The 25,797-nt window shown below is 40.3% G+C and overlaps 1 protein-coding gene across 1 annotated transcript in view; it reads right to left on the bottom strand.

Moving 5' to 3' along the window:
• Positions 1 to 13,431: 13,431 nt before the first annotated feature.
• The window catches only part of ap3b1a (adaptor related protein complex 3 subunit beta 1a), a 50,732-nt gene continuing 38,366 nt past the window's right edge, over positions 13,432 to 25,797 (bottom strand). Inside the window, exons 24-27 of the mRNA XM_079658672.1 lie at positions 24,827 to 24,911; positions 24,126 to 24,223; positions 20,968 to 21,106; positions 13,432 to 14,359 (exon numbers count right to left, since the gene is read on the bottom strand). Of these exons, the coding sequence (XP_079514798.1) occupies positions 14,206 to 14,359; positions 20,968 to 21,106; positions 24,126 to 24,223; positions 24,827 to 24,911 (476 nt within the window). The 3' untranslated portion in view covers positions 13,432 to 14,205. The remainder of the gene's footprint in view (positions 14,360 to 20,967; positions 21,107 to 24,125; positions 24,224 to 24,826; positions 24,912 to 25,797) is intronic.

Below are 25,797 nucleotides of genomic sequence, written 5' to 3'. Positions count from 1 at the left end.
TGGAACAATAATGGTCAAAATGATGAACCGTCAATCTTGTAATCTAACATTGGGACTACTGTTACAAATAGCTGCCGAAGGAGGAATTAAATAAGTATAAAAACATGAAGAAAGTCAAGCTTGCAGTTCAAGGCAGTTGTTTGTTTTGGAGCCTTTAAAAGGGGCCCCTGCAGGATGAAGGAACCTGCAGAGCAGAACAGAGAGGATTGCAAACACACACTGGAAGATGATTTAATGCTGGCTGCGTGGGGAAAACAACCTCAAGCATATTAGCTCCTAGAGAAAAGTGCTAATCATGCATGCTCGCCAGTGGGAATAGCTCCTGCAAATCAAACCTACAAGGCTCGCTAAATATAGGCTTTATTGAACATGGAAATTCAATAATCAAAGTAGGTCCAGAAATCCACTGAGGGCCTCTGAGGCCGCGGGAATTTCTCCCGTCTTTGTCTCTGTGATGGCTGTTGTGTTTATCCTGGAAACACCTCTCCAATGAGTCTCTTAATTCCTCTCTAATTCCACATGTACCCTCTGTCCCGCCCAATGGCCCTTTGTCGCCCCGTTTTCAACTCTCCCCAGCATTACTCAGCTCAATGACACACGGCAAATTGCATTTAATAAATTAGCTTAATGGATTCGACGATCGGTTAGCGGGCACAGTGTTTCCTCTGGTTAGGCAAAACATTTATATCCCACAATCCCTCTCTCTCTTTTTCTCTCTCTCACACTCTCTGTTACATCACATCTCTGCAAGGATATGAATGGACCTCATGGGCAATCATTTTAGTTTTGCTGATTTTAAAATCCACCCAAATTCATTCTTCAATTCACGTGCAAAAAGCTGCATCACTTGGCTTGCGCTCATTCCCTATCATGCATTGGCGGTCAAGGTGTCAGCCTTATGCTTCCTTTGATCTCAGTATCATGAGTGGTCCTTAAACTCAGAAATTAAGCTACCTAGCATTATACCACTTCCGTTTCCCTAATGTCTTTGTAAACATTTTTTGAACAAGTTTGTGGTTAGATACCTGAAATAAGGTCCTGTTAACACAAGCTGATGAGATTTTCACATTTCTACAACATAAAAGTCGTAGAAGCTTCTATGTGTTTTCAAAACAGGGGTTGCAAACAAGAGGTTAAATGAAACTACTCAACGTCATCACGCCCAACATTAGCCGCCTTTAGCTTAGCGGCGGTGACACACAGCCATGATGTAGTTCGTTCACAGCCTAACATCAGCTTTTTACTTTTGCCGATTGCATTTATGCCTCAAAAAGATGAAGTGGTGTTAATATTGGGAGATTATCCTGCTAAAGAATCACTCCAGAGATCTTATTTCCTGCAATATTCCAAAGTCCAACGGGAAAATCCCATTGCTTATTATAAAGGGAGCCCTTGCAATGCTAACTTCTGAGGTCGGCCTACAGAAAAACGTCACTGTTGCACCACTCTATTCAAACCATGTTTGTAAAGGTGATTCCAAAACATGTCTCCGCTATAAATCACCATCATCATCACTATCACTGTGAGCATCATCATCCTCTGTTGAGAGGCTGACTGCACGCGGTTAAATGTCATGACATCCCCCTCACCCCCTCCCTTCTCGCGCCACAACAATCCTTTATGGCCTCTGCATGTTTGGTTGCGCAAAACAATCTCATCGGACATTATTGATGTTACAGATGTTATAGTAATCAAATTATCGGCCTGTGAAGGGCCCCTCTGTCACTGCGCGTGTGATGAATTATAGTAAAGGTCACAGCCTGCCGCTGCTTTATGGAGGGTTTGTACGGTAACGCTCAGGTGAGTGCCTCCAGGGCCTCACACACAAACACACACATACACACACATTATCCGTTCAGGTTAAGGGGGTTCTTGTATCTCACGGGAGGCAGAAGGAGGTTGGAGGTCACCTGTTTCAAAACACAACTTTACCTTTTGCATTTACAGGTAATGGGAGTTTAACTTCCCATGAGCCTCTGGGGCTGAGAGAGAAGTTAGAAGTGAGAGAAGAGGCTCTCTAAAGCAGGGGTGTCCAACTAAATTTCCTCTCCGGTCACATTAACATCATGGTTGCATTCAAAGGGCCAGTTTTATATATAAGACTATATAAAAATACATATAAATATTTAATAATATAAAATAATGTATTATATTACATTATTGCCTCTGCATTGGATTATTATCGGATAGGGTAGTAACTTCATCATTAACTACGTCTGAAAGCAGAAGTCTGGGGCAAATAATTGCAAGTCCCTTCAGTGAGAATGTCACAAAATGATTTAAAAAGAAAAGCCAAATTCTGAAGAAAAAGAAAGTCAAATTCAAAAAAGAAGTCACATTTTGAAAATAAGTGACAATTTGGGAAAAAAGTTAATTTTTGAAGAAAAAAAGTCAAATTCGGAGAAACAAGGCATATTTGAGATGCATTGTGGGACATGTAGTTTATGGGCAACGTGCTTCTGTAATTCGGCATGTAACCGTATAATAAACATATTATATTCTTTGCAAGCTCTTGTGGGGCCACAGAAAATGAAGTCGCGGGCCGGATTTGGCCCCCGGGCCTTGAGTTTGAGTCCCTGCTCTAAAGTCTGGTGATATTTTCTTATTGTTATAAATCCCATGAAAATACCAGAACCAACAATGCGTTGACCCCAATAATGAGTGTGTGTTTCCAAAGTCGGATTGATGTTCTTCCTTTGTGCCATAGAGCTTCGGTGTTGCAAAAAAACATACACACTGAGCAACACTGCTGCACATGTACATTCATTTCCATGAAACACACTGTAGATTCCAAACTCACATCCACTATCGTGCTTCCCCAAATACTATAGGGCACCAAATCTTTTTGGAGTAAGGTTTACTAAAAAATACCTGGAAAGTACCCTAAGTTTTTTCAATGAAGAGATAATGTTTTAGTATGAATCAATGGCATCACATTGTGTACTTCTTATTTTAAATAATGACATTAGTTACATGATACTGCATGCTTTTAAAGTTAGAAATACTTGTAAATACTCATATGTAAGAGTGCTTATTACTATAATACGACAGTAGTATAAGAGGATTGAATGCATTTGAGCATCGTAGAAAGTGTTATTCAATTATATATTCAGATCTACTGAATAAATAATTCCCTTCAAAGGGCCATAAATTCCTCGGCCTGGTGTTTACAGAGGCGGCTCTGGTTGGAGGGGAGCTGCTGTCAGTCTGGGCCACATTAATCCAGACGCAATTACGTGTCAGGCTGCTGTTCTCAGTGATGATAGCCTTGGGCTGAGAGAGCCCTAATCAGGAGAGTAAACTCCGCTATATTTCAATTTGGGAGGGCGCTCTTCCGCTCCGGGGGGCTGTGGCACCGGTGATAAATAAAACGCCCATTTACTCCCCCTGTTCGCCTACCACAGACATCCAAACTGCACTCGCCAACAGGCCCGTAATCATGGCCCACAATTGGACAGTGAACATAAATCACACAATTGGAAACGCCATGATTAGAGATGCCAAACTCAAACAAATGCAGCGTGTAACCTTGTCAGCCCTGCGAGCCTCATACCAAATCATCTTCAGTGAGAAATGAAACAAAACGGAACCATTGGCACTGATCCAAATATGCATCCCTTTATGAACTTAAAAGCAGTTCTGTTACGTAACTAAGTACCGTAACAATTACAAAAGTCTTCCGAAAGTACAATCTTGAAAGACTTGCACTTTACTTGAGTATTTCAATTGTTTTGCTACTTTGTGCTTCTTTCCACTCCAATTTGGAAGCCAATATTCTACTTTTAACTCCATCACATTAACATTTTTTAAACAAGTTACTAATAACTTCACAGATTAAGATTATGAGCAAATACAACATATAAAGAAACTAATACATACACTATGATTTAAAGTTATATATCAGGATATTTAGCAGCAGTATATAAAGTCATTACAAATATTATCCACCTCCATCAGCTGTGATGAACACATTATTGCATACATAATAATCCAGTAATTTAATAAACAGTATATTATTCTGAAATTGGAAATTAAGCACAATAAGAACTTTTACTTTTGGAATTTTAAGTATATTTTTATGCCAATACTTTCATACTTTTACTCAAGTAACCTTATAAATGCATGACTTTTACTTGTAACATTATTTTAACACTGTAGTATTTCTGGAGTACAGTACTTCTTCCACTTCTTCTTAAAAGCTCTATCACGATCACAATTGTAATCCTAACAAGATTACAACCTCCTCTGGTGTAATCCCTTAGTATTATGACACATCTGTTATTAACACAAGGTGACAAAGGTGGCGGAACAAGTGGGCCAGGCTTTAAAATCCTTTCAAATGTTAACCAGCATGTTCCTGGAGCCGGTTAAAGTGTTAATTGGCTGATTGAGTCCATTTATCTAATCCCTCAATTCCCCCTCCTGAGCGCCAGTGGATTTGGGTGAAGTGCTGAACACGATCTCTATTCAAATATCTCCATATGACAATTGCTCACCGACCACTCCAATTAAAGGCCAGTCTCTTTTTATGTAAGGTGCCTCAAAAGATCTCCTCTGTGTGCGTGGTGCAAACAAAAGGATCTTTCCAAAAGCATTTAACTCCCCAAAAGTGACTCCCCGGGACCCGCCCCCTCAGAGGCCCTCTCAGGGGATTAGATGCTGGATTTGGGAGGAGAAATGCAACACTGCCTCCCCCCTCCACACAGTATTTATTTTCTCTTTCTGCTAAATAGGGGTCTGCGTGTGCGTGTTCAGCACCGTGGAAATGAGATGCGCATTTAAATCTGAGAGTTGGGTCCAGGAAACCTGCTCCGTCCGCCCGCCACCCCGCCCCGCCGGCCGGCCCCGGGTTAATTAAGCAGCCTTCAGAGCTGCGGGAGAAAGGGAAAGGCCAGGTTTCTCTCTACATCTGTGATTTCTAGCAAATTCATCCAGTCCCCCCCACCCTCCCCCCCCCCCCCCTCCGTGCGCAGAGGAGGATTTTTAAATGGCAAATTAGCATTCAGATGAGAGGCCGGAGCGTTATGGTGCCGTGCTGCAGAGCAGAACACATACAGATTATACAGGAGTCATATTTGAAATCTAAAAGAGGATACTGATGACTGTCACTGAAGGCAAACCAGAACAAGTTCTATGCTGCTCTGACAACTGGGAAACTCTCAAATCAGGGTAGAGAAATAATAAAGTGTTTGGAACAGTAGACTGTTACTGTGTATACACATTACTCCATCAGTAGCATCTGTTTTCAACGAGCCCCTGTTTAAGAAAGAAATTACATTACACATTTCCTAAGATTATTTTCATTGTGTGTTCATATGTTGGTTGTGTTTTAACGGAAGTCTGAAAAGAACAGTGGAAAGTACCTAAAACAAGTTTCAAAGCACAATATGAGCTCCTTAGATAAGCTGTTTGTCTGACCTGCAAAATATTATATTTAATGTCACATTGAAAAGCAACACATTCTCAAACTGAAATGCCCAAAGCGTAGAATATTTGGCTAAACTGCTTGAAAAATAACTAAAACAACTGGTCAATTATTAAACTATTTGCTTAGTAATAAACTAAAATAGATAAATCTACTATACATTGCAATTCTATTTTTCAGAAACTAAAACGTGGAAGAATTCATACTTCCTCTACATAGATAATGTCCAACTTGAAGTCTCTAAGCATTAGGGGCAAGTGCATTTCAAACCTCTATCTCAAATTTAGATCTGCTTTCAATATTTTGTATTTAATTTGTGTTGTTTCAAATATATCTTGATGTATGAAGGAAAGCTCAAAGATATAAGATAATCGCTTTTATTACAATTCCTTAATTTGCTATATATATATTATTATTAGGGAATAAGTTGGTCTATAAATCAAAATATCACAGTAAAAACTTGCAAGAGCTAAAATGACAACTCCAACATCCAAAATGTCAATTTACTATCATATTGGACAAAGAACCACAACAACACTTCATGTTCATGAAGCAGGAATCTTAAAATATGTTGAAGTTTGGCTAAAATCGTTCAAGTCGATTCTACCAATGGATTAATGGACTAATTGACGCAGCTCTAATTACTACCAATATTTCCACTAAAATGCTCTAAAAAGAAAATAAACACATGAAACCTTTAAAAGCGAAATAACAAGAAGCAAATCTGTAGATTCAACTGTGGCGAGTATGCAAATCATACAAAATAAAAGGCATCTTCCATTTTCCAAACAAAGTCAATTCCTGGCACAAAGCATCCATTCACCCCAAACAGAAACACGGGGACACAGAGGCACTTCTCTGATTTCCAGACTCCACTCTGGCTTTTATAATCATTGAAGAGAGGGAAGCTGATGCAGATGCAAAGTGTTTGTGTGGTGCGGAGAGGCCTGGCACTCGCTGGCTTTATTGTGAATCCGCTGTCACATACAGGTCTTCATTAGGGCCGCCTAGAGACTGTGAGGGGGCTTTTGTGTGCGTGAAGCTCTGGTTTATGTGTCTTTTTGCTCCACTAACACGCCACTCTGTCGGATGGAGTCTGTTTTAGTGCACGGCTTTATGGGGCCAAATTGGTGCTGAATAGGATGGCAGAGCACTTTAACAGCACTCACCTTCCCCTCACCCCTTTTAACTTATTAACTTATATTAACTCATTTTAACCTGTCAACAGCTCTGCATCTGTATCACAAATAAATCACAGCAGTGTGTGTGTAGAGGAGTGTGTGCGTAAAATGTGTTTACCTCTGTGTGAATCCACAAGCTTTTTACCTCCTATTCACTATTAATGAAGCCAATCTCCATTTTGACTGTGTGATCACTTTTTAATGCACTTGAGTGTTTTTTAAAGTGCAATCAAACACTAATTAAAGGCTGGTGGGTCTTTTTTCTCTCCCGGCTGACCGAAAATGCTCTTTTGTGCACGCTTTAACTGTTAGGGAAACATACGCATGAGTCAATTGTTAAATGCACCTGCAAGATGGCCCTCAGTGAGCCCCGTCTCCTTTAAAGGACACAAAATGAAAGGTAAACAATGTAATGAAAGCACAGCCTTTCAAAACATTTCCAATGTTAAGTTTGTCAAGATTTCCGAGTGGCGGCGCAGAGCGGATGAGAGCATAAAGCCAGTGTTCCGTCAACACTAGAGTCCTCTTATGACGCTATGAAAGGGAAATGATTCAGTCATTATCACAACACATCAGGAGTATTTCAATTGTATGGCACCTTTCTACATTTTAGAAGCTACTATTTACCTGACTACATTTATCTGAGCTTTAGTTTCTTTATAGATTTAGATTATAAACATATCAATATAATTTGACCTATAATTAAAGGTTGAAATATCCAGCAGCAGTATATGAAACAATATGAATTAGCTATACTATATAACCAGCTATGGAAAACACATCAATAATAATGTGATCTGAAACGGATAACTTTGACTTTTGGTACTTTAAGCATATTTTGATGCTGATACTTTTGTATATATATAAGTGAGATTATGAATGCAGGACTTTTAATTGTAAAAGAGTATTTTCTTACAATTGAGCATTGCTCCTTTTACTCAGAGTTGGAGGAAGAACTCAGATTATTAAGTAAAAGTAGCAATAATGTAAAAATACTCTGTTACAAGTTAAATTCCTGCATTCATAATTGTACTTAAGTAAAAGTATTAGCATTTCAAATTACTTAAAGTACAAAGGTAAAAGTACTCCTTGTGCAAAATGGCCATTTTAAGAACCAGATATGTTTTATTTATAGTATTTATATTATTGGTGCATTTATATGTGTATCACTGCAATGTTGCACTTATTGAAGTAGGAGTTTATTTGAACTTCTTCATGAACTACTGGGTAGATTAACCTCTAATAATACATATATACACATGTATTTAATATATTTTTGTATTAGTAATCTTAATCTGCAAAATAACTAAATATGTAAGAAACATGTAGTGGAGTAAAAAGTATTACATTTGCCCTCAAAATGTAGGGAGGTAAACGTTTAGTGTGAAAATACTCAAGTAAAGTAAGTACCTACATTCCATTACTGCTTTTACTTAAGTAAAAGGCCTGAGTACTTTTTCCAGCACAGCACCAATATACATAGGATTGACTATTTCCTTTCCCTAACAGGATTCCCAGTATTCTGTATAACTGAGGAAGTATTTATTGAGTGCCCTGTTACTCTAACCTTTACGACTCAGAGCATGGAGTACATGTTGGAGTGTGCGCCTGTGACCCCGTCAGAACCCTCTCCCTCCTCATCTCCTCTGGACTGGAGATTGATAAATGTGGGACACCAAAAAGGAAAGTGAAAAATCAAATCAGCAGAGCTGGATGTGTCTGTCCCTCTAATGAGCCGCTGATTGAACATTTCAGCGGGGGAACATGTAGTCATTAGTCTCTATGCTCCAAAGAAGCATTTCAAAAGAAACTTCAGTAGAGGAGAGAAAATGTAATTACAATACAGGAGACAGAGAAATAGCTGTGAAGCATCAACTTAAGCATAATCACCACAATTACTGCTCCCGCGGGTCTGCTGGAGTTACTCACTGATTGTTTTGGGGGAGAAATTGTATTTGTGTGGATATGACACCTTTTCCTCAGATGTCATGCATCCTCCCATTATCACGCAGGTATTGGTTTTAAGTAAGGTGTGTTTAGCTCGTCGAGGGAACATCATTTTGTGTTTCCAGAGGATTAACTGTGTTAGCGACTTGTGAAATGATCAGCTGCACAATCTGTAATTTATTTATTAGCCTTCAACAATCAGTTTCAGACAGAAATCAGTTTGGATGCACGTGTAAAGCAAGCTTAACATTTTTGAAAGGGCAGGTTCACAATTGTCTAAAAACAATGTCCTGATAAATCTCAACTACATGCGGATGAATTATTTTTATTGTCATTACGTAGCACAGGTACTAGTAACGAAACGGTTTCTCTGCATTTGACCCATCCTAGTGTTAGGAGCAGTGGGCTGCCATTATTATGTACGGCGCCCGGGGAGATGATGCAGTTTACCAAAGAAATAGTCATAAACTATAACAACAAACCACAAGGAAGAAGGTTAGGAATATGTTTTGCTTTTAAGTATAGTAAGGAGATTTTTATAAAGTCAAATCAAATGTGTTATTTACACCACCCTGTTTTTAGACCCTTGTCCGGATCGGAAAAAACACCAAACTCATACTAGAAAAACCTTAGTACAGTAGGAACATTTTTCAAAGGAAGCTCAGGAAGAAGAGGAACAAGTGCTCAAATGTCCTAGCTGTAGTTTGAGTTATTTAGTAGCTGCAGCATACTGAACAATCTGCCTGACAAACAAAACGTTAAAATAAACAAGTAGAAAAAACCGAGATGTAAAAGCCGTGGACAGAAAACAACTCATTTAGCTTTGTTTCAGGTTAAAAAGCCGTCTGGGTGGTTTCTTTAAGATGCCAATTAAAAGTAATGGTTAAAAATGAACTGTTAAACTTTGATAAGTCACACAGTTGTCGGGAATTACTGTAACTTGATCAAACTGGTGTCTATTTGTAGCAGGGTCGGCATCGGAGTTTGTTAAAAATTATGTGACATCCAGTTTTTCAGAGTTAGAAATAATATTTTTAAGCTATTTATAATAAACCTAAGAGTTGTAGCCCTAGCATAACCAGGACGTTTTCTTGCATTTTCTGTCTCATTTTTATTGACAACGTTAGCTTAGCGTTTAAAACGGCTACTGTATTCCTCTTAACGCTCCTTAAAATGTTATTGATAATCCGGTAGGAGACGGAGCTGAAGTGCAAGAGTCTATGAACAGTTGAAAGCAAAGAATTTAGATATTATTGTTATGACAGAACCATTCAAATGATTCTATATTAAAGGAGGAAATCCATACTTTGCTAGCATTAATGTGCCTGTATCTCAGCCTGCATGTCAGAGGGGCTGATCAGAGACACGCTGGCTAATGAGAAGTTGCTCTCAGTGGTAAGGTCAGACAGGCGTTTCCTCAGCTGGGGATCCTCTGCCTTACCCCCCCCCCTAACGTCCCCTCCATCCGCTCTCTCCTCTCTTCAAACACAGAGCGTAATAAGACCAGCTGAACAGGCCCATCATGTCACCGCGCTGCAGCCCAGAGAGGCAGAGAAATCAAGCTGTCACTGCACAGCAATGCTGAGGGAGAGCTGAGGGGGGAGAGAGAGGCTCCCCCCTGTTCTCCCATTCACTCCCCAGAGCCTATTATAGCAGGTGCCAACACCGGGAGATGGATCACACACTCTCACACACACACTCTCACACACCCCTTGTGCATCTATCAGTATGAGGCCACCCTATGCTGAGTTAATTTAAACCTAATCTTTACTTTACATAGCTCCTGAAGGTCCAAAATATAAAACATGATAAAAATAACAAACAAGATTAAGGTCATGATAGCAGCTTTGTAAGGTTATTGTGCTAAATGCTAACAGCAGCATGCTAAAATAATCACGATATAATAGCTAATGTCAGGTGTAATGTTTACAATCTCTTTTCACTGTGCTAGCATGCTAACATTTGCCAGTGAGCACTAAAAACAAAAGGTTTTTATCAAAAGTATTAGACAAATAGTCTGTTTTTAGAGAATAATTTTGTAATTTGTAGCATTATATATATATAAAGCTATTTTCTGAGAAGAGCTGTCTGATGTTGCTTGAAAGGAGTTTATGCGAGCAAGTGAGAGTAACAGTGTAAAACTGTAAAGATGCGAGCCAGAGAGCAAATCAAAGGCTACAACTCTAAAGCTGTGTAAAGCCAAGGGGAGCTGAGGTTCATGGGATAGTTCTCTGAAGGTTTCTCACTACAAGCTACCTCCTTCACACTGTTATGACGTTTCTACATGTCACTCGATGCATTTTCATATCATTTATAGCAGCTTCACTTCTCTGCCAACATTCGTTTATAGTTTAATAAATGATCAAATACTGTATAAAATTACACAGTACTTTGTGTTTCTCAGCATGCTATACTTCAATAGCAAGCTGATGAACATGGCAAATATCATACTGCTACATGTCCGCATGTTAGCATCAGCAGCTAAACAGATACAGTCTCACAGATCACCCTGTGCATTACTACACTATTTTATTATCTAATACAAAGGAAGGAAGCTTAGCTTACATTTAAAAAAGTACTTAAAATGTGACAAAGATTTGTTTCCAGATAACATCTGTGTCCCTACCTTAAAAGGTGAAACGAATTGTGTAGGTGTGTTTTTTTTTTTCAAAGTAAGTTGTGAAATGGGAAGTTAAGTTTGAAAATCTTCTACGTAGCGGTGGATCTGTATGATGAGTGTGTGCATCTGGTAGGCCTGACACAGCTCGTGTGTGTGTGTGTGTGTGTGTGTGTGTGTGTGTGTGTGTGTGTGTGTGTGTGTGTGTGTGTGTGTGTGAGTGAGATGGGAACAGCTGGCTGAGGGAATGAGTACAGAGGGAGAGGTGATGGATGCGAGTGGAGCTCCTGTGACAGATGAGCTAACAGGTGTTCACCACAGCCCTCAGAGAGACGCTATTTATGAGCCGGAAAAGACAGCCAGACGCAAAGCACTACGCCACCGGCCGCCTCAAAGCTACAACACATCACGTACATCTGCACTACTTTACCCGACAATAAGCAGCACTGTCTATGGGCGGCTTCAGTTTGCTAAGAGCTTCTCAATTCACCAGCTGAAGCTCTTACTGTACATCATTCTCCATGCACAGTCCTCATATATCTAGTACTGAATATTAAAATACATCAGTGTACACGGATACTTTATCGTGTATCGTAAGACGTCTTCTACAGTTTGCAGCAAAGAAACAAACACTTGGTTGTGCTGTTGACTCTTAATACTGCTCTGCGGCACACAAACTGCTATCATCGACTCTCTTAAATATTAATGTTGTTGGTTTATTGAAGGGGTCAGCAGTTTGGGGGTTTCACTTTGTATTGCTGAACTGCTGTTTAACTTTATGTTTTATTCTCAATACCGGGATGTGATCTAGAGTAAATACATCTAAATCAGAAAATGCAATTTATGTCGTCTTTTTTTCGAGCCTCTCATGTTCTGTATTACTTTACATTCAAATTAAAGAGCTAAGCAACCATGTCTTTTAGTTCATATGTTCAAAAACTCAGAAGGTGTTTAAGCAAAACGTACAGATGTTCTGGAGAATTTTCAAACCATCTAGATGAAAAAACAAGTCATTAGGCTGCATGAAAAATATATTTTCCCCGAACAAGTTGTGATGGTACTGTAGTTCCTAATCCGGGAAGACAGCAGAGACATGTCCTTTCTGCAAGTCATTTGATATGTTAATATGAAATAATGGAGACTAACTTCAATAAAGACAGCCATTAGTGATTGTAAAATGGTTACAAGTTGGTTCACGTTCAAATTAAGCAAAAACATATTTGCTCATTTCCGGCTAATACAGATGCAGCTTGAGAAACAGATTTAATTTGTATTTCCCGTGCAGCAGACATAATATTTTTATTTTTTGAGGTTTATGAAAATTCTTCAGCAGTAACGCAGTAACGCAGCGTCCACACGGCGGCGTGCGTTGAAGCTTGCCGGTGAACTTGTCTGAAACTCGACCAACAACCAATCACATGAATCTCCAGCCCCGGACACACAAGCACGCGGTTTGATTGGCTAGAGCTTGTACTGGCATATGATTTGATTGGCTGACGCTTCCGCCGAAGCTTCAAAAGTAGAACATTGCTCAACTTTTGAAAGGAGCAACGTGAGCAAAGCGAAGCAACGCTCCCACAATGCAGTTCGGCAAAGCGTGACGTCACCCCATTCAAAGCTTCAACGCTTCTGCCCATTCGCTTTGTTGGTTGTTGGTCGAGTTTTAATAATAACTTTCTGGGTTTGGCAGGTATTTATTTTTCAGAAAAGTCAAAAAAGAAGATGCTTAACTGTATGACTCAAATGTAAAAAATAATACATGAGTAGAATACAGTAGCTTATGTTTTAATAATTGTTGTTGGTGTCAGACATGAATCTGTTCTTGATTTAAATCATTTTGTATTTACGAAGTACTGATTTTACATATTAAGTATGATCAGCAGTTTCACAAGTTACAAGTTCATATTCATTATGATTTGCATGATTTCTTTTATTATCAGTGTTATCGTTAGTTTATTTATGAAAAAGTGTGGAAGTGAGAACTCTTTTGCCCAGTCACTACTTCCTGGTTCATTGGATACAAATAGTTAATTGTTGATGGAAACATGGGAAAAAAGGGGGAAGAAGATATGTGAGCAGGTGGAGTGACAGATTCATCAAAATCATGAAGTCATGAGTACACGGTCTGCGCCTCAGCCTGCCAATTAGCAGAACTCATCATTAACGACTTTGTGATTCAGGCACGATCCTCTAAAGGACCATAAATCACAGCAGAGAGATGTTGAAGAGGAGCCATCGGCAATAGCAGCAGGACACAAATAAATAAAAGGTTATTGTTTTAATAAATTCACTTTTTTATTGTTCAGCAAAAGCGATACAAATAAAACAACCTTGTTGATTTAAGTCTAACTTATACGTTTACTTTTCTAAATAACATTATTTTCACGTAGAAGGCACTTTAAAACATGTGATTTAGGGGGCAGCATAAAGGTTGGGATGTAAAACCACATCAAGGAGAAAGGCTTTAATGGTTTGGCTCAGCTTTTCAAAGTTTTATATATGGGCTTCAATTGGGAAAAAAAAAAAATCCTCCTTTTCTCAGTTTTTGGCACAAAAGAATGAGCAAACACAATATTCCGGCAGGATACCGTTTCTCCCAAAATCTTTGTACAGCTGATTGTACATAATATTATTTGGTAAAAAAACACAAAGGGCATGAATATGAAATAATCACCACTGTGGTTAAATGACCAGTTGTTTTGACATAATTAAATGTAGTAATGTCATATTTAGGCCTTCTGTGTGTGTTCAAAGAGGATCATCACTTTATTCAAGTCTTCGATATTCCTGCCATTCAGGTCAATCCTTTCCCAAATCAGAACAAAATAAGAAACTCTCTTAAGTATTTCCAGTTAATTCTTTAAATGAGCAGTTTATTCCAGCTATATTGTCTTTTCTGTATTTCAGATAAAAGTGCCATGGGTTTGCAATATCTGCCTAGACTGTCCTAAACCAGAGAAATAGAATGTATTGAATCTTTTATGAGGTGTGGTTCCCCTGTACCTTCACTAAAGGGAGGAGGGAGGAGGGGGAGTCTACGCCTGGACGAGGGGTTGTTTGAGGTCTCTGAGCAACATGGATGCCATGACGCTCTTCTCTGTGTTGATGGTCAGCAGGGCGGTGGAGGACTCCTTCAGCTCCAAACACACCAGCACCAGAGCTCCACTGCTGACTGTCCGCCCCGCAAACCTGCAAGGGAGAGAGGATATGGGTCAGCTTCAACACTGAGCTGCACGGCCTTCAAGAGACATTTCATCCAACAGATTTCCATGGAACTACTTTCTTCCAAATAAATCGTTCCTATAAAAACCTGTTTACAGAATGTTGTGGGGTTTATCTAGAGTCCAGTGTTCCCGGAATGAAAACTAACTTTTGGTAACTTTTTTTGTGCTTTGAGAACCACCAACAATTATATTCGATTGTGTTCGGGTGGAAGCTGACATTACAGAGACAGATATCTGAACATACATTTGACACAAAGGTGACACAAATAAACCCAGAGAAATGATAAAAGACTAAACCCTTATGAAAATGATATTACATGTAAGTATTTATTACAATCTGCATAAATGAAGATGTGAATATGGTGGTATTTCTATCAACCTGATAGAATGAAGCAAACCGATCATTACCGGGCAGGATGATGGGGCCTGTTGGTGTCAGGTATTTCATGGTATTTGAAAATATAAACCAAAGATAAGCACTCTAAACTCTCCAAGTAGGAAAAACATCAGTTTGTTGTAGAATTAAAGTCGTTTTTAGTCTGAAGTAAGCCTAGTTAATTATTTCTATTAAACATTTCTATATATGTTATACAGTAAAGGAAGACAGTGCCACAATGTCACTATTTCCTTTTCATAATTCAGATAAAACCCCTAGATATGCAGCCTGTGTGGTTGACTCCTAAGTCATTAAAAAGGGTATTAAAAACGTATAAATAGCATCAGGCTATTTAAATCTTGATTTGATAAATATGTTGGTCAACACACTTAACTCACATCTCTCCCCCAAACCCAGTAAATCATCATGTTAGAAAACTCTCCAACACCTCACACATTGTGATTGCTCTATATGAGTGCGTGAGACAAAGAGAGAAAACGTTGTGACAGGAAATGCAGCGAGCAGAGCAACAGACAGTCCATTATCCCAGCTGACTAAAGAGCCATTAGGCTGGGACACGCCCTCCATGCCACTCAAACTGCGTTTAACCGCTTTTTATGGACTCTGGGTGTCTATGAGTGTGTGGGAGCCTCTCGACCGGTACAGGGGGGATGCCCCGTCCCACCGGCTCCCTCCGGGCCTTCGGGAGAATTCTCCGTCCCCCGTTCCCTTGGAAACTGTCCCTGCAGACTAGGGGGCAAATCTGGGCACACATGGTCCCTATTGAGAGTGCTAACAAGAGGCAGACAGGGGCTATGACCCAGTGTGACCCTCTCTTTGAGGGCGACAGAGCCGAGCCGGGCCCCCTCTCCCGCTCCCCTCTGGCCCCTCTGCATCTCGGAGCCTCACGTGGCCAACTTCCAGCCATCTGCCTCCATTTAGCACTACATCCCGGCAACAAAGACCCCCCGTGGCAGCCTGCTTAGGCCTGACAAACAGCCCACAAAGAGCCCCACTTAGGCCTGACTAAAGCCTGTGAAGGGCCCCCCAGGACGGGCTGTGGACAGAGCGGCGTGCTGCGCAGCAGGAGCGGCTAGCACGTCCACCAATTAGCACGCACACGTTAAAAACCGAGAGGTGGGGGGGGGACACAATGAAGCGCTGGCTCACCCAGTGTGTCTGCGAGCGTCTCCGGGGAGCCGCTAAATTACCATCAACAGAGGAGAGGGAGTTTATCAGGGGGCTCTCAGGGAGGAGAGAGAGTCCTCCTCAGGCTTAATTAAAATATTAGCCACTTCAGCAGGAAACACAAGCCATTCAAGAAGAGGATTCATTTCCCTCAAAGATACCAACCTCTTTGCTTCTTTAAATAATTCAGGGGGTTGCACATCAATCCAAATGACTAATGGTGGGAATTTAGGACAAGTCCTCTCTCATAATCCATTACAACCTTAAAATCACTACCAAAATGAACACAAAAAATGTTGTTTCTATTAAAATCATTAAAACATTTACGAGCAACATACAAGGGAACATCCGGTTCCCTTCAGCCCCTCCCTTTGCCCCCCCCCCCTCCCCCAGCAGCTTAAGGTGTCTATGTGGTCCCCGTGGCTTTGCTAATGGATTTAGGATATAAATCTATCATTTACTCAGCCAGTTAACACTACCCCGAGGCTGCTTTCATTCTGTCTCAGGAGACGCTGCTGTGGGCCTTTGTTGATGTGTTGTAATGGGAGCTTGTGAAAGAAACAAGCATGTGTTTTGATCGTGTTGGATTTCCAAGCGTGTTTGCTTAGAATATTCTCCCTTTGCGTTTTGTGGTAATGTGAATGTTCAGGTGCAGTGACCAGACCAACATCCCACCTGACACAACATCCGTGCATTTTTAGGGACTAAAAGGGAAAGATTAAGGACAAGCGGGCCTTAAACGGGTCATTGGTATTCTCCTGCACTCTTCACATTCAGGGCTAAACACTGGATTAATTGCAGTGTATGGAAAGAAAAGCAAAGCATAACCCCTGGACTTAGAGCAGGCGGATTGGCATCGATCGGCAGGGCTGCGGCTAAGCATCACTCTCCAATTATCTGTGATTCTCCTCAGTGCAGAGAGCCTGTGTGTGCCATCTGCCTCCCCTCCACCCTGCCACTGCAAACACAAAGTGGGCTTCACCTTTACATTCACCCTCACGCAGAGAAGACACGGGACAAGGAGGATTCTGCGACAGAAAACGCAGGGCTTAACCCACAGCGAGCACACAAGCCCCCTGCATCTTAAGTATTACGGTTCTCTTGATTTGTGCATGATGCCTTTCAGCAGAATCAGGGAAGCTGAGGCCATATGTGCAGTGGCTGCAGCTGGATATTATTGCTCCATGCTGGTTCTTGGCCAGGTGGACAAGTGGAGGAGTGTCCTTCAACTGAGTGGTCAGTGAGGCCAGACCACAGCCCAACACATGTGGGTAGATTCAGACTCAGGCAGATGGCCAGAGCTATTAGCCCCAATTACAACCAGGAACCCTCCACGCATCTCCAGAGCTCGGCCATACGGGCAAACTGCAGCCAGCACTCCGAGGGCGGAGGGCCAGACGGACGGGAAATGAAGGAGAGGACAAACAGACTTCAGATGATGATGGGAAACAAGATGGGAAGAGGAACATTTAATTAAACTAAGATTCAAGGAAATGTTACATGAACATGTAATGTGATTGCATATCACCTCTATATTGTTGTCTAATAATAATCAACATTAAAAACAAATACAAATGCCTTCTTTGTATCATCGGAAGATGCCTCATAAGCTACACTCTGCTGAAGCTATCAATGATAAAGAGAGCACACGTTTAATTGCCCGGGTTATAAATGATAGTCAATTACATTTTTAATTGGAACAAGAATTCAACTTAATTATAAAAAAGGAAAATGCAGTGTTTCAAGAAACATCATTTAATTATATCAAAGTGTAAAGTAAAGAGAAAGCATAGCTTATAAATCAACGGGCTCAGTTTTTTCCCTCTAAATTAGGCTCTAACCAGAAGGATTGGCAATGCATGCAAAATTCGATCAAATTTGCTTTCAAACGGACTGAAAAATAGAGCACATTTATTCTATTCCGCCTGTTTAGACATAAACAAGAACAGCATTTTCTACATTTGCTTTCCTGCTTGATTTATTGCCATCCTCCTTTCCAGCAATCAATTTCTGTGTTTCAGTGGCTTCCCCCTCCGCCCGGCCTCAGCGCCTGCTTGGGAAAAGCAGTGCTGCACCCTGCTGATAAACAAGAGGAGTGCAGAGGCTGCTGCTGCTGCTGCTTTGTTAAACAGAGCCTGTTTTAAATGCAATATATCATCCAGGAGATCAACTAAAAGCACAGGAGATGTGAGATATGAACTGTATTAGTCTTAGGATATAAACCCCGTAAATTATTTCTACATTAAAGTCAAACTCTTACCCCTCGGAGGGCAGATACTTTGTGTGTTCTCAACTGGATTAGACAGGACTTTCTCTGGGGAGATCAGAGGAGAACAAGAAGGAGTCCTGGGTGGAGGTCACCTCACACATCACATTTAATGCAGAGTGACCTCCACAATAAGCTCTTAGTGGGTGTATCCGATCAGATCGATCCCTCTGCTCTGCAAGTGTTTGTCAAACGATGCACAGTCGAACACACTAAAACACCATTGCTAAGATGACCAGTGCAAAAACCATTAGTTGACTGTCAGCAATGTAATCAACAACAATTCATTGTTTTAGTTAGTTATTAAACAACAAGGCCAAATAATCTCATCCCAGCTCCTTGTGTGAGGATGTGCTGCTCTTCTTAGTTTTGTTACTGTTAATTAAATATTTACAGATGTAAACTATTGTTCAGACACTTGAATATGTCATATTTGTCTCTAGGAATCTGGGATGAACTTTTTATAATGTTATTAAAATTTATTAATAATTGAAAAGATAATTATTTGCAAACCATATGTTGTACCATTCTTTTGATCCAAATGAATGTGTGTATATTAAATATACAGTGGTACATTTTTCTTTATATTAGATATCGTAAAGAAAATGGAGAAAAAAGCTGTATCCAAACAAAGTAACTGGATGACCTATTTATTTGCAAGTCCAAAACCCCCAAATAATGAGTATGAATAATCGCATTTGAAGCTGAAACTATTAACTATTTTTGACACTTTTATTTAAAATGGCTGCAGAATGATTTAGTCGTGATGCAATAATCAAATAATTGTTGCAGCATAAATGAAATAAAAGCAATAATCACATCTGTTAATCCTATCAAATGAAACATAGGACCTACCTGTGCAATCCCTAGCACACACTCAAAACCATAAAGAGACATATTTAGAGATCTTTGAGACAACTTCTCAAAGACGAGGCTGTCAAATCTGCCTCGTAACGTTTGAGGAGACAAGGACTGAGGATTGTTTCCAGAATGGAACTCCATCATCTCCACTAAATGGACAGGACTAAGGACTAAGGGCAGTGCGGAAGAGGCGGTCATGAGCAGCGGACAACATGGTGTCTTCATTATTATGAGGCTGCAGGGAAACAATGGGACACAGAGGCAGGAGAGAGATTGATAGCATGGAGTCATTTGAGCTATTGGTTATTCTGAATGGAGAATGGGCTTATTGGATGCAGGCCTCACCCACTGCCTCACATTGATTTCCACTCACTCCTTCAGCTCGGTGCCCTTGTGCTACTATCTCCTTCTTATTCAGTCACTCTGACTTCCTTACTGTCCTTTACTTATCCTAAATGCTTCCTCTATTCCAAGAAAAAGAAATGATCACCAACACGAGGCTATCGAAAGACGAGGAGACAAGAGACATGTCGTGATAAAAGAAAGGGACGAGTATAAGGAGGAGGACGGATCATGGCGCAGAGGGATGGAGTGAAAGACAAAGAGGAAGTGAAGGAGAGACGGCGGTGTGGAGGGAGAGACAGATGGGGGCGCAGAGATGAAGTGAAAGAGAGACAGAGCAGGAAACAGAGGGAGAGAGGGAGGTGTAATTATCTATCAGGTGTTCGGGTGTGCGTGACAGAGGAGGAAGCTCATTAGCACACTCTGTGTACACCAATTACACAGCCAGGCTTCTCAGGGCATTCCCCTGGCATGTCTGTATGGTGGGACGCACACACACACACACACACACACACACACACACACACACACACACACACACACACACACACACACACACACACACACACACACACACACACACACACACACACACACACACACACACACACACACACACACACACACACACACACACACACACACACACACACACACACACACACACACACACACACACACACACTTAAACTTTAATTCACGTTAGATTATAAAGAGGACATTCACTATCGTGGACAGAACAAACAAAGTCTTAAAATAGAGTATAAGTATGATTTTGATTAACGCTCAAAGGACTGCTGAGACAGTAAGGCTGAGTAAAGAGGACACAGCCTGGCAGGTTATGGGCCTCTTTTGTATCCATATCATTGGACAAGTGCCTGACCAAAAACGACATTTTGAGAAGGACATAATAATCAATATCTAATATTTCTTAATGTCGGAGCCCAAACTAATTAAACACAGGAGATACTTGATTTTGTACGACTGATAATTAAATAGTGAGGGATTTTAAACTATTGTTCAGACACTAAAGACGTCATTTTTAAATGAAGGAATCTTTGTTGGACATTTTCTGACTGTTCTCACATTATTTATAAAAGTGATCAACAGATAACTAGTTGAATCAGTAATTATTGTGCTCCAAGACTTGTTAGGGAATAGAGGGTAGGGATAACTTAAGCTGTATTCAACAAAATATCAGATAGTTCTTAATGTTAATGAACAAACTCAAGTAAACGCCATTTACTTTTTTTTTCTTTTTTTAAATCCTTTTAAAATGTGAGTTTCAAAATCTTAAATTTAGTATGAAATGCTCTATAAAAGTTCTCAGTCTTTGGCTGCTTCAGGATTCAACATGAAAGACAGTACAGTGTCTCTTAAGAAGATGAAAAACCTCACATATCCATAGTGTATAAATGATATTAAACACACATGATTTACGTGAGGGCTAAAACATGCACGGTAAAACGATGTGGGGTAATCATTGTAACGGTATGATGTGAGATATGAATATTGCTTGTGTGTATTGTGGACAGTTCACCTGTGGACGTTGTTCTGGCTGGATGGCACCTCTCCCATGTTGCACACCGACAGGACCTGCTTGCTAATCGCCACTCTCGAGGTGTTTGCTGTTGCCATGGTGATGGTTGCCGAGGTCTCATTCATGCCCAGGAGCTTACCTGAGAGGAGGCAAAGAATGTTCAACGGACAAAAAACAAAGGTAAATTCTGGTACAACAGTACAATCAAAGGGACTGTTCAAAAATACATATTCTTCTTCTAGTGTCATAGTATTCTAGTGTTATATCTTAACTATGACTGCTTTGAATTGCCAAGAGTAAGAGATATCTGCCAAATCTGTCAATTTGAATGGAACAAGATGTCACTCGCCTTTTGGTGCTCAAAGCTCCAAAAACACATTTAAAAACTCAACAGCAATGTCTACTCACAGAAATCGTGACCCGGTTACTCGAGATAATCCACAGACCTTAGTTTGAACAGATTATTGTTGGAAATATTTTGTTTTAACATAGCATCATGCAATAATCTACTAATTTGCAACAGACTTTTACTCTGAAAGCAGAGATGTAAACAATAATGGCAAAGTGTGTGTAACGTTGGCTAGCTGACGTGAGTTAGCTTTGTATCAAATCAAGCCTCTCATTCCTTCATGCAACTGCTAACAATAATGTGTTTGGATTATCTTGCAGAATCAGGGTCATCATTTCTGGAAAGAGACAATATTATTACAATGTAAGAGAAATAATATTTATTCTAAGACTTTAGCTTGAAACCAAGACTTCATATAGCAGTATTTTTTATTTACTAAAGGGTATAATTACAATTCCATACTTGAGTGTTATGGCTATAAGAGGTCCAGTAACCTGCTGTATACAGAGGATTTAGGACTTGGTTTTAGGGCTGGATGGACATCAATATAAAATAGATTATGATTATGACTTATAAACTGTGGGGGAAATTTCTTAAGCAATTGGAGTCAGGACTCAGAGAGACACGAGGAGAGCTGGAGCTTTGATGTCAAACACTGACAGTTTATTTGGAGCTTTGGCCGGATAATTCACAAAACAAGTCAAAGAGTCAGAGGTTCTGACTTCACGGTAGAGTTGCCACGTAAATTCTGAAGAACTCTACCCCAGCCCCATGTATTTAGCTAGTTCAGAGAGAATAATCCACATTGTGCATAACAAGATAGAATGATAACACCTCTATCAGCTGACGCCAACAGGCAGGAACAGGGAGACAGAACACTGAAAGCACAGCAGCCAAGGTTACAGGTGCCTGTGCTCAGTCAGTATGAACTGATAAACTGGGTCAAAGTTATGGGCCTTGGAAATTATTTCCCCAACATAAAAAAAAAGCTCTTTTCAATATTTCAGAAAAAGGCAAGGCAACTGGCCAGTTCATGTGCACTTAGTAATAGACAAGGATTTAAGAATAAGAATGGAGATAAAGACGCACAAGTTAGTTGGAAATAAAGGAGGTCTTAAAAGACAAATATAATGAAAAATCTGTAAATGAAAGACTTAATTAACTTAACACAAATGGTATAAAGCTGCAATTTGCTAGAGAGAGAGAAAAAGGCTCAAGCAAAGGAAGTTGTTCCTCTGATTTGTGTCTGAGTGCAAGGTGTATTCAGTAGAGCTCAAAACACAACGAATGAAGATTAATTAAGGAGGAAGCAGCATTAAGCAGCCACTTACAACACACTGATGGCTCAGACTGAAGCTCTGTGTGTGTGTGTGTGTGTGTGTGTGTGTGTGTGTGTGTGTGTGTGTGTGTGTGTGTGTGTGTGTGTGTGTGTGTGTGTGTGTGTGTGTGTGTGTGTGTGTGTGTGTGTGTGTGTGTGTGTGTGTGTGTGTGTGTGTGTGTGTGTGTGTGTGTGTGTGTGTGTGTGTGTGTGTGTGTGTGTGTGACATACCATTAAGTGCTTCATAAGAGGAGGGAAGCATTGTGCCTTAATAACAAGGGTGATGAGGAAAATGCTATTTGCTGCACGCTACTAGGATTTTATTTCACTTTATAAAATTAATTTATGAATGCTACATACACTATAAAAACACTAAATCAAATTTAAAGATTAAAAGGCCAACCTCTGTCAAGTAAAATGTAGGTTTTATTAGGTCGGTAAATGTAGTGAAGACTCATCTTTGACAATTAATTCATCTTTAAAGAATATTTAAATGGCATATTCTATATCTTTGTTGTTGTCGTCATCCATGTATTTATAGGGCATAATGTGCTATTTCTATCGACATCAGAAATCCATTATTGATCAGGCTACATTAAATATATTGAACCTGTGCATTGTAGTTTACTTTAAGTCGATCCCACATTAACTGCTGTTGTAAATACCTACTAAAGCACTTAATGAGCATTAATCTGCAGCTGAACATAATCCCCATGAAATGCACCGTTTGCAAAAAAAGACTTAAAACCCAAAAATGTAGAAAATCATTTCCAATTTCTTTTTAAATTAGACTATATATTTTTTAAAGCTGTTTGGACAATGCACGTAGGAAATGGAATAACACATTTGAGGTTGTGTAAGATTTGCTATAAATACCAGAAATATAGCATACAGCCTAGGGCTGCTCGATTATAGCAACAATCATAATCTCCATTATTTGGGTCAATAATTGATATCACGATTATTAAAAACGATTATCCATTTACTTTGAAAACATCCATTTATTGGAGAAAAAAAATGTGAACAGGATGTTTTTAACAGTTGATTACCCTGAACTTTAAGTATAATTCAACTGAAAAAACAATAAAGAAAACAATTTATGAAAAAAAAGAAGGAAAAAAAAGTAATAATAAAATAATCGTTTTATTTTGATTACGTTGTTTTTGTAATCGTTGCAAGCCATAATCGTAATTGCGATTAAAATAAGATTAATTGAGCAGCCCAAATACAGCCAGCATTCAACTTTAATCATACCACTGTTCATTTGCGCAAATATAAAAGCTATTTGAAATGTAACCAAACAGTCTTAAATGTTATTAAGACATTACAATAGCAGTGTGTGTGTTATTAGCCATTCTGCTTATTCCATATTTCAACTATCCTAGTTTATGGCCATGTGGAGTAAAAGCACTTATTCTGAACAGCTCATGTGCTTCAGAGACTTTGTATGAGTAGAACAACAATTAAAGTTGTTTTGCTCATGTAACCCACCTTGCTCCTTGCTGTAGTCCTGCTCCGTCATGCTGCTGGGCATCAACAGCTCTCCCACAGCCGGCTGTATGGACACACTGAACTGGGCCTCCTTGGTGCTGAAGAGGACAACACCAGAACAATAACTGATATGTTACTTATTGAAAGGATATCTAACATGTTGCAGAAATCTTGTAAATTAGGACCCTTATGCTATGTCATTTGAGTTCCTCTTAGTCTGAGTGACCGGGTTATGATGTGTGGGGTAGTGTGCGTGTTATGTGCACTTTGTTTGTGTATTAGACGTTTCTCTTCTGATTGCCTCGCAAACCACGCTCTGTGAATGGCATGTTGGGCCAGATTGATTCCCCCCATCCTGAACAGATTTTCTGATAAGGCTATTGATCAGCTGAGCAGCGGTGCCGATGGCATTCAGCAGGTTGATTTGAGCTGGGCCTGATTACTGGAGGAATAATTGTTATCCCAGTGAACCCGGATCAATCGTGGCTGATGTCTCACCTGGGAGTGCCGGCACAGAGCAGGTAGGAAAAGGAAAATTACCAAACAACAAATGAGAAAGGAAAAAAGGTAAGAGAAAGAGCCACTTAAGGGAGATGTGGTGAAGAATCTGGAGACACGGGGGGAGAGCAGGAGCAGGAAAAGGTATTGAAAAAGATGTAGAAAAAAAGCTTGATTGATGCGAGTGTGTCAGGTTGTCTTACCACAACTGGAAGTTTGCTGCTTGTGTCGAGTCGCTGAAGTCAATACCCATGGAAACCGTCACCGAGGCCTCTGGCTCCAGCCGCTCTGAGAGTGGAAAAGAGGAGAGGAAAAAAGGAAGAGTGAGTGACAAGGGCACAGTGTGAAACGTGAGGAAAGGAGGAGGAGGAGGAGGAGGAGGAGGAGGAGGAGGAGGAGGAGGAGGAGGAGGAGGAGGGGAGCAGCAGAGTGGAACAGACAGGCATCCACACCACTTTTGTTTTCTACTTCACAAAGCAAGGCCACCGTGTGTGAGAAATCTATCCTTCAATCTCATCCCCCAACCCCTCTAGCCTCGGGGAGAAGAAAAAAAAACAACACATGAAGGACTAGCATATTTCCAAAACTACAGGCTTGTCAAAGAGAGCATCAGCATCAAGAGAGACGAGGTGAGGGAGGGAGACGGAGCGGGCCAAATGCAAGCTAGACACAGAGTTAAGTAAAGCCAAAAAATGCTGAGGAGAGAGTCTGGACAGCTGAGTGGGGGGGGAGGGGGAGGGGGAGGGAGGTTAAGGATGAGAAGAACACAGACAGACAGAAACATCCTCCACGCCTCCCCAGTCGGCCCGGGTTTCTCTCTCCGGAGCCAGGCTATTTTACTGTAGCTCTTTCCTCAGACGGAGGAGAGACTCCAGAGGAAAGCCTCTGAAAACAGAGCCATCATGGACTCACTTCCAATCCAGCCTTCCCTGCTTTTCTTACACACAGTTTCTGGTTTTATTGACCTCTTTGTTTATATAGAGGCCCTTAATGCAAACAGTGAGTTATAATAATGTGTACAAACAAAGGATGTTTACAATGTAACCAATTTAATCAAATAGGTATAACACGATTATCAGCAAGTTTTATGTTACAATCGTGCCTAGCTGTTTCCGCCTATTCAGTTTTGTGCTGAGCTAACAACATCTGGCTGACCTTATTGTACAGAGGCAAG

The sequence above is a fragment of the Notothenia rossii genome (assembly GCF_949606895.1).
Source record: "Notothenia rossii genome assembly, chromosome: 11".
In the NCBI taxonomy this organism is placed as follows: domain Eukaryota; kingdom Metazoa; phylum Chordata; class Actinopteri; order Perciformes; family Nototheniidae; genus Notothenia; species Notothenia rossii.
The sequence above is the reverse complement of the archived record's forward strand: the minus strand, read 5'-3'. Positions and strand labels throughout refer to the sequence as shown.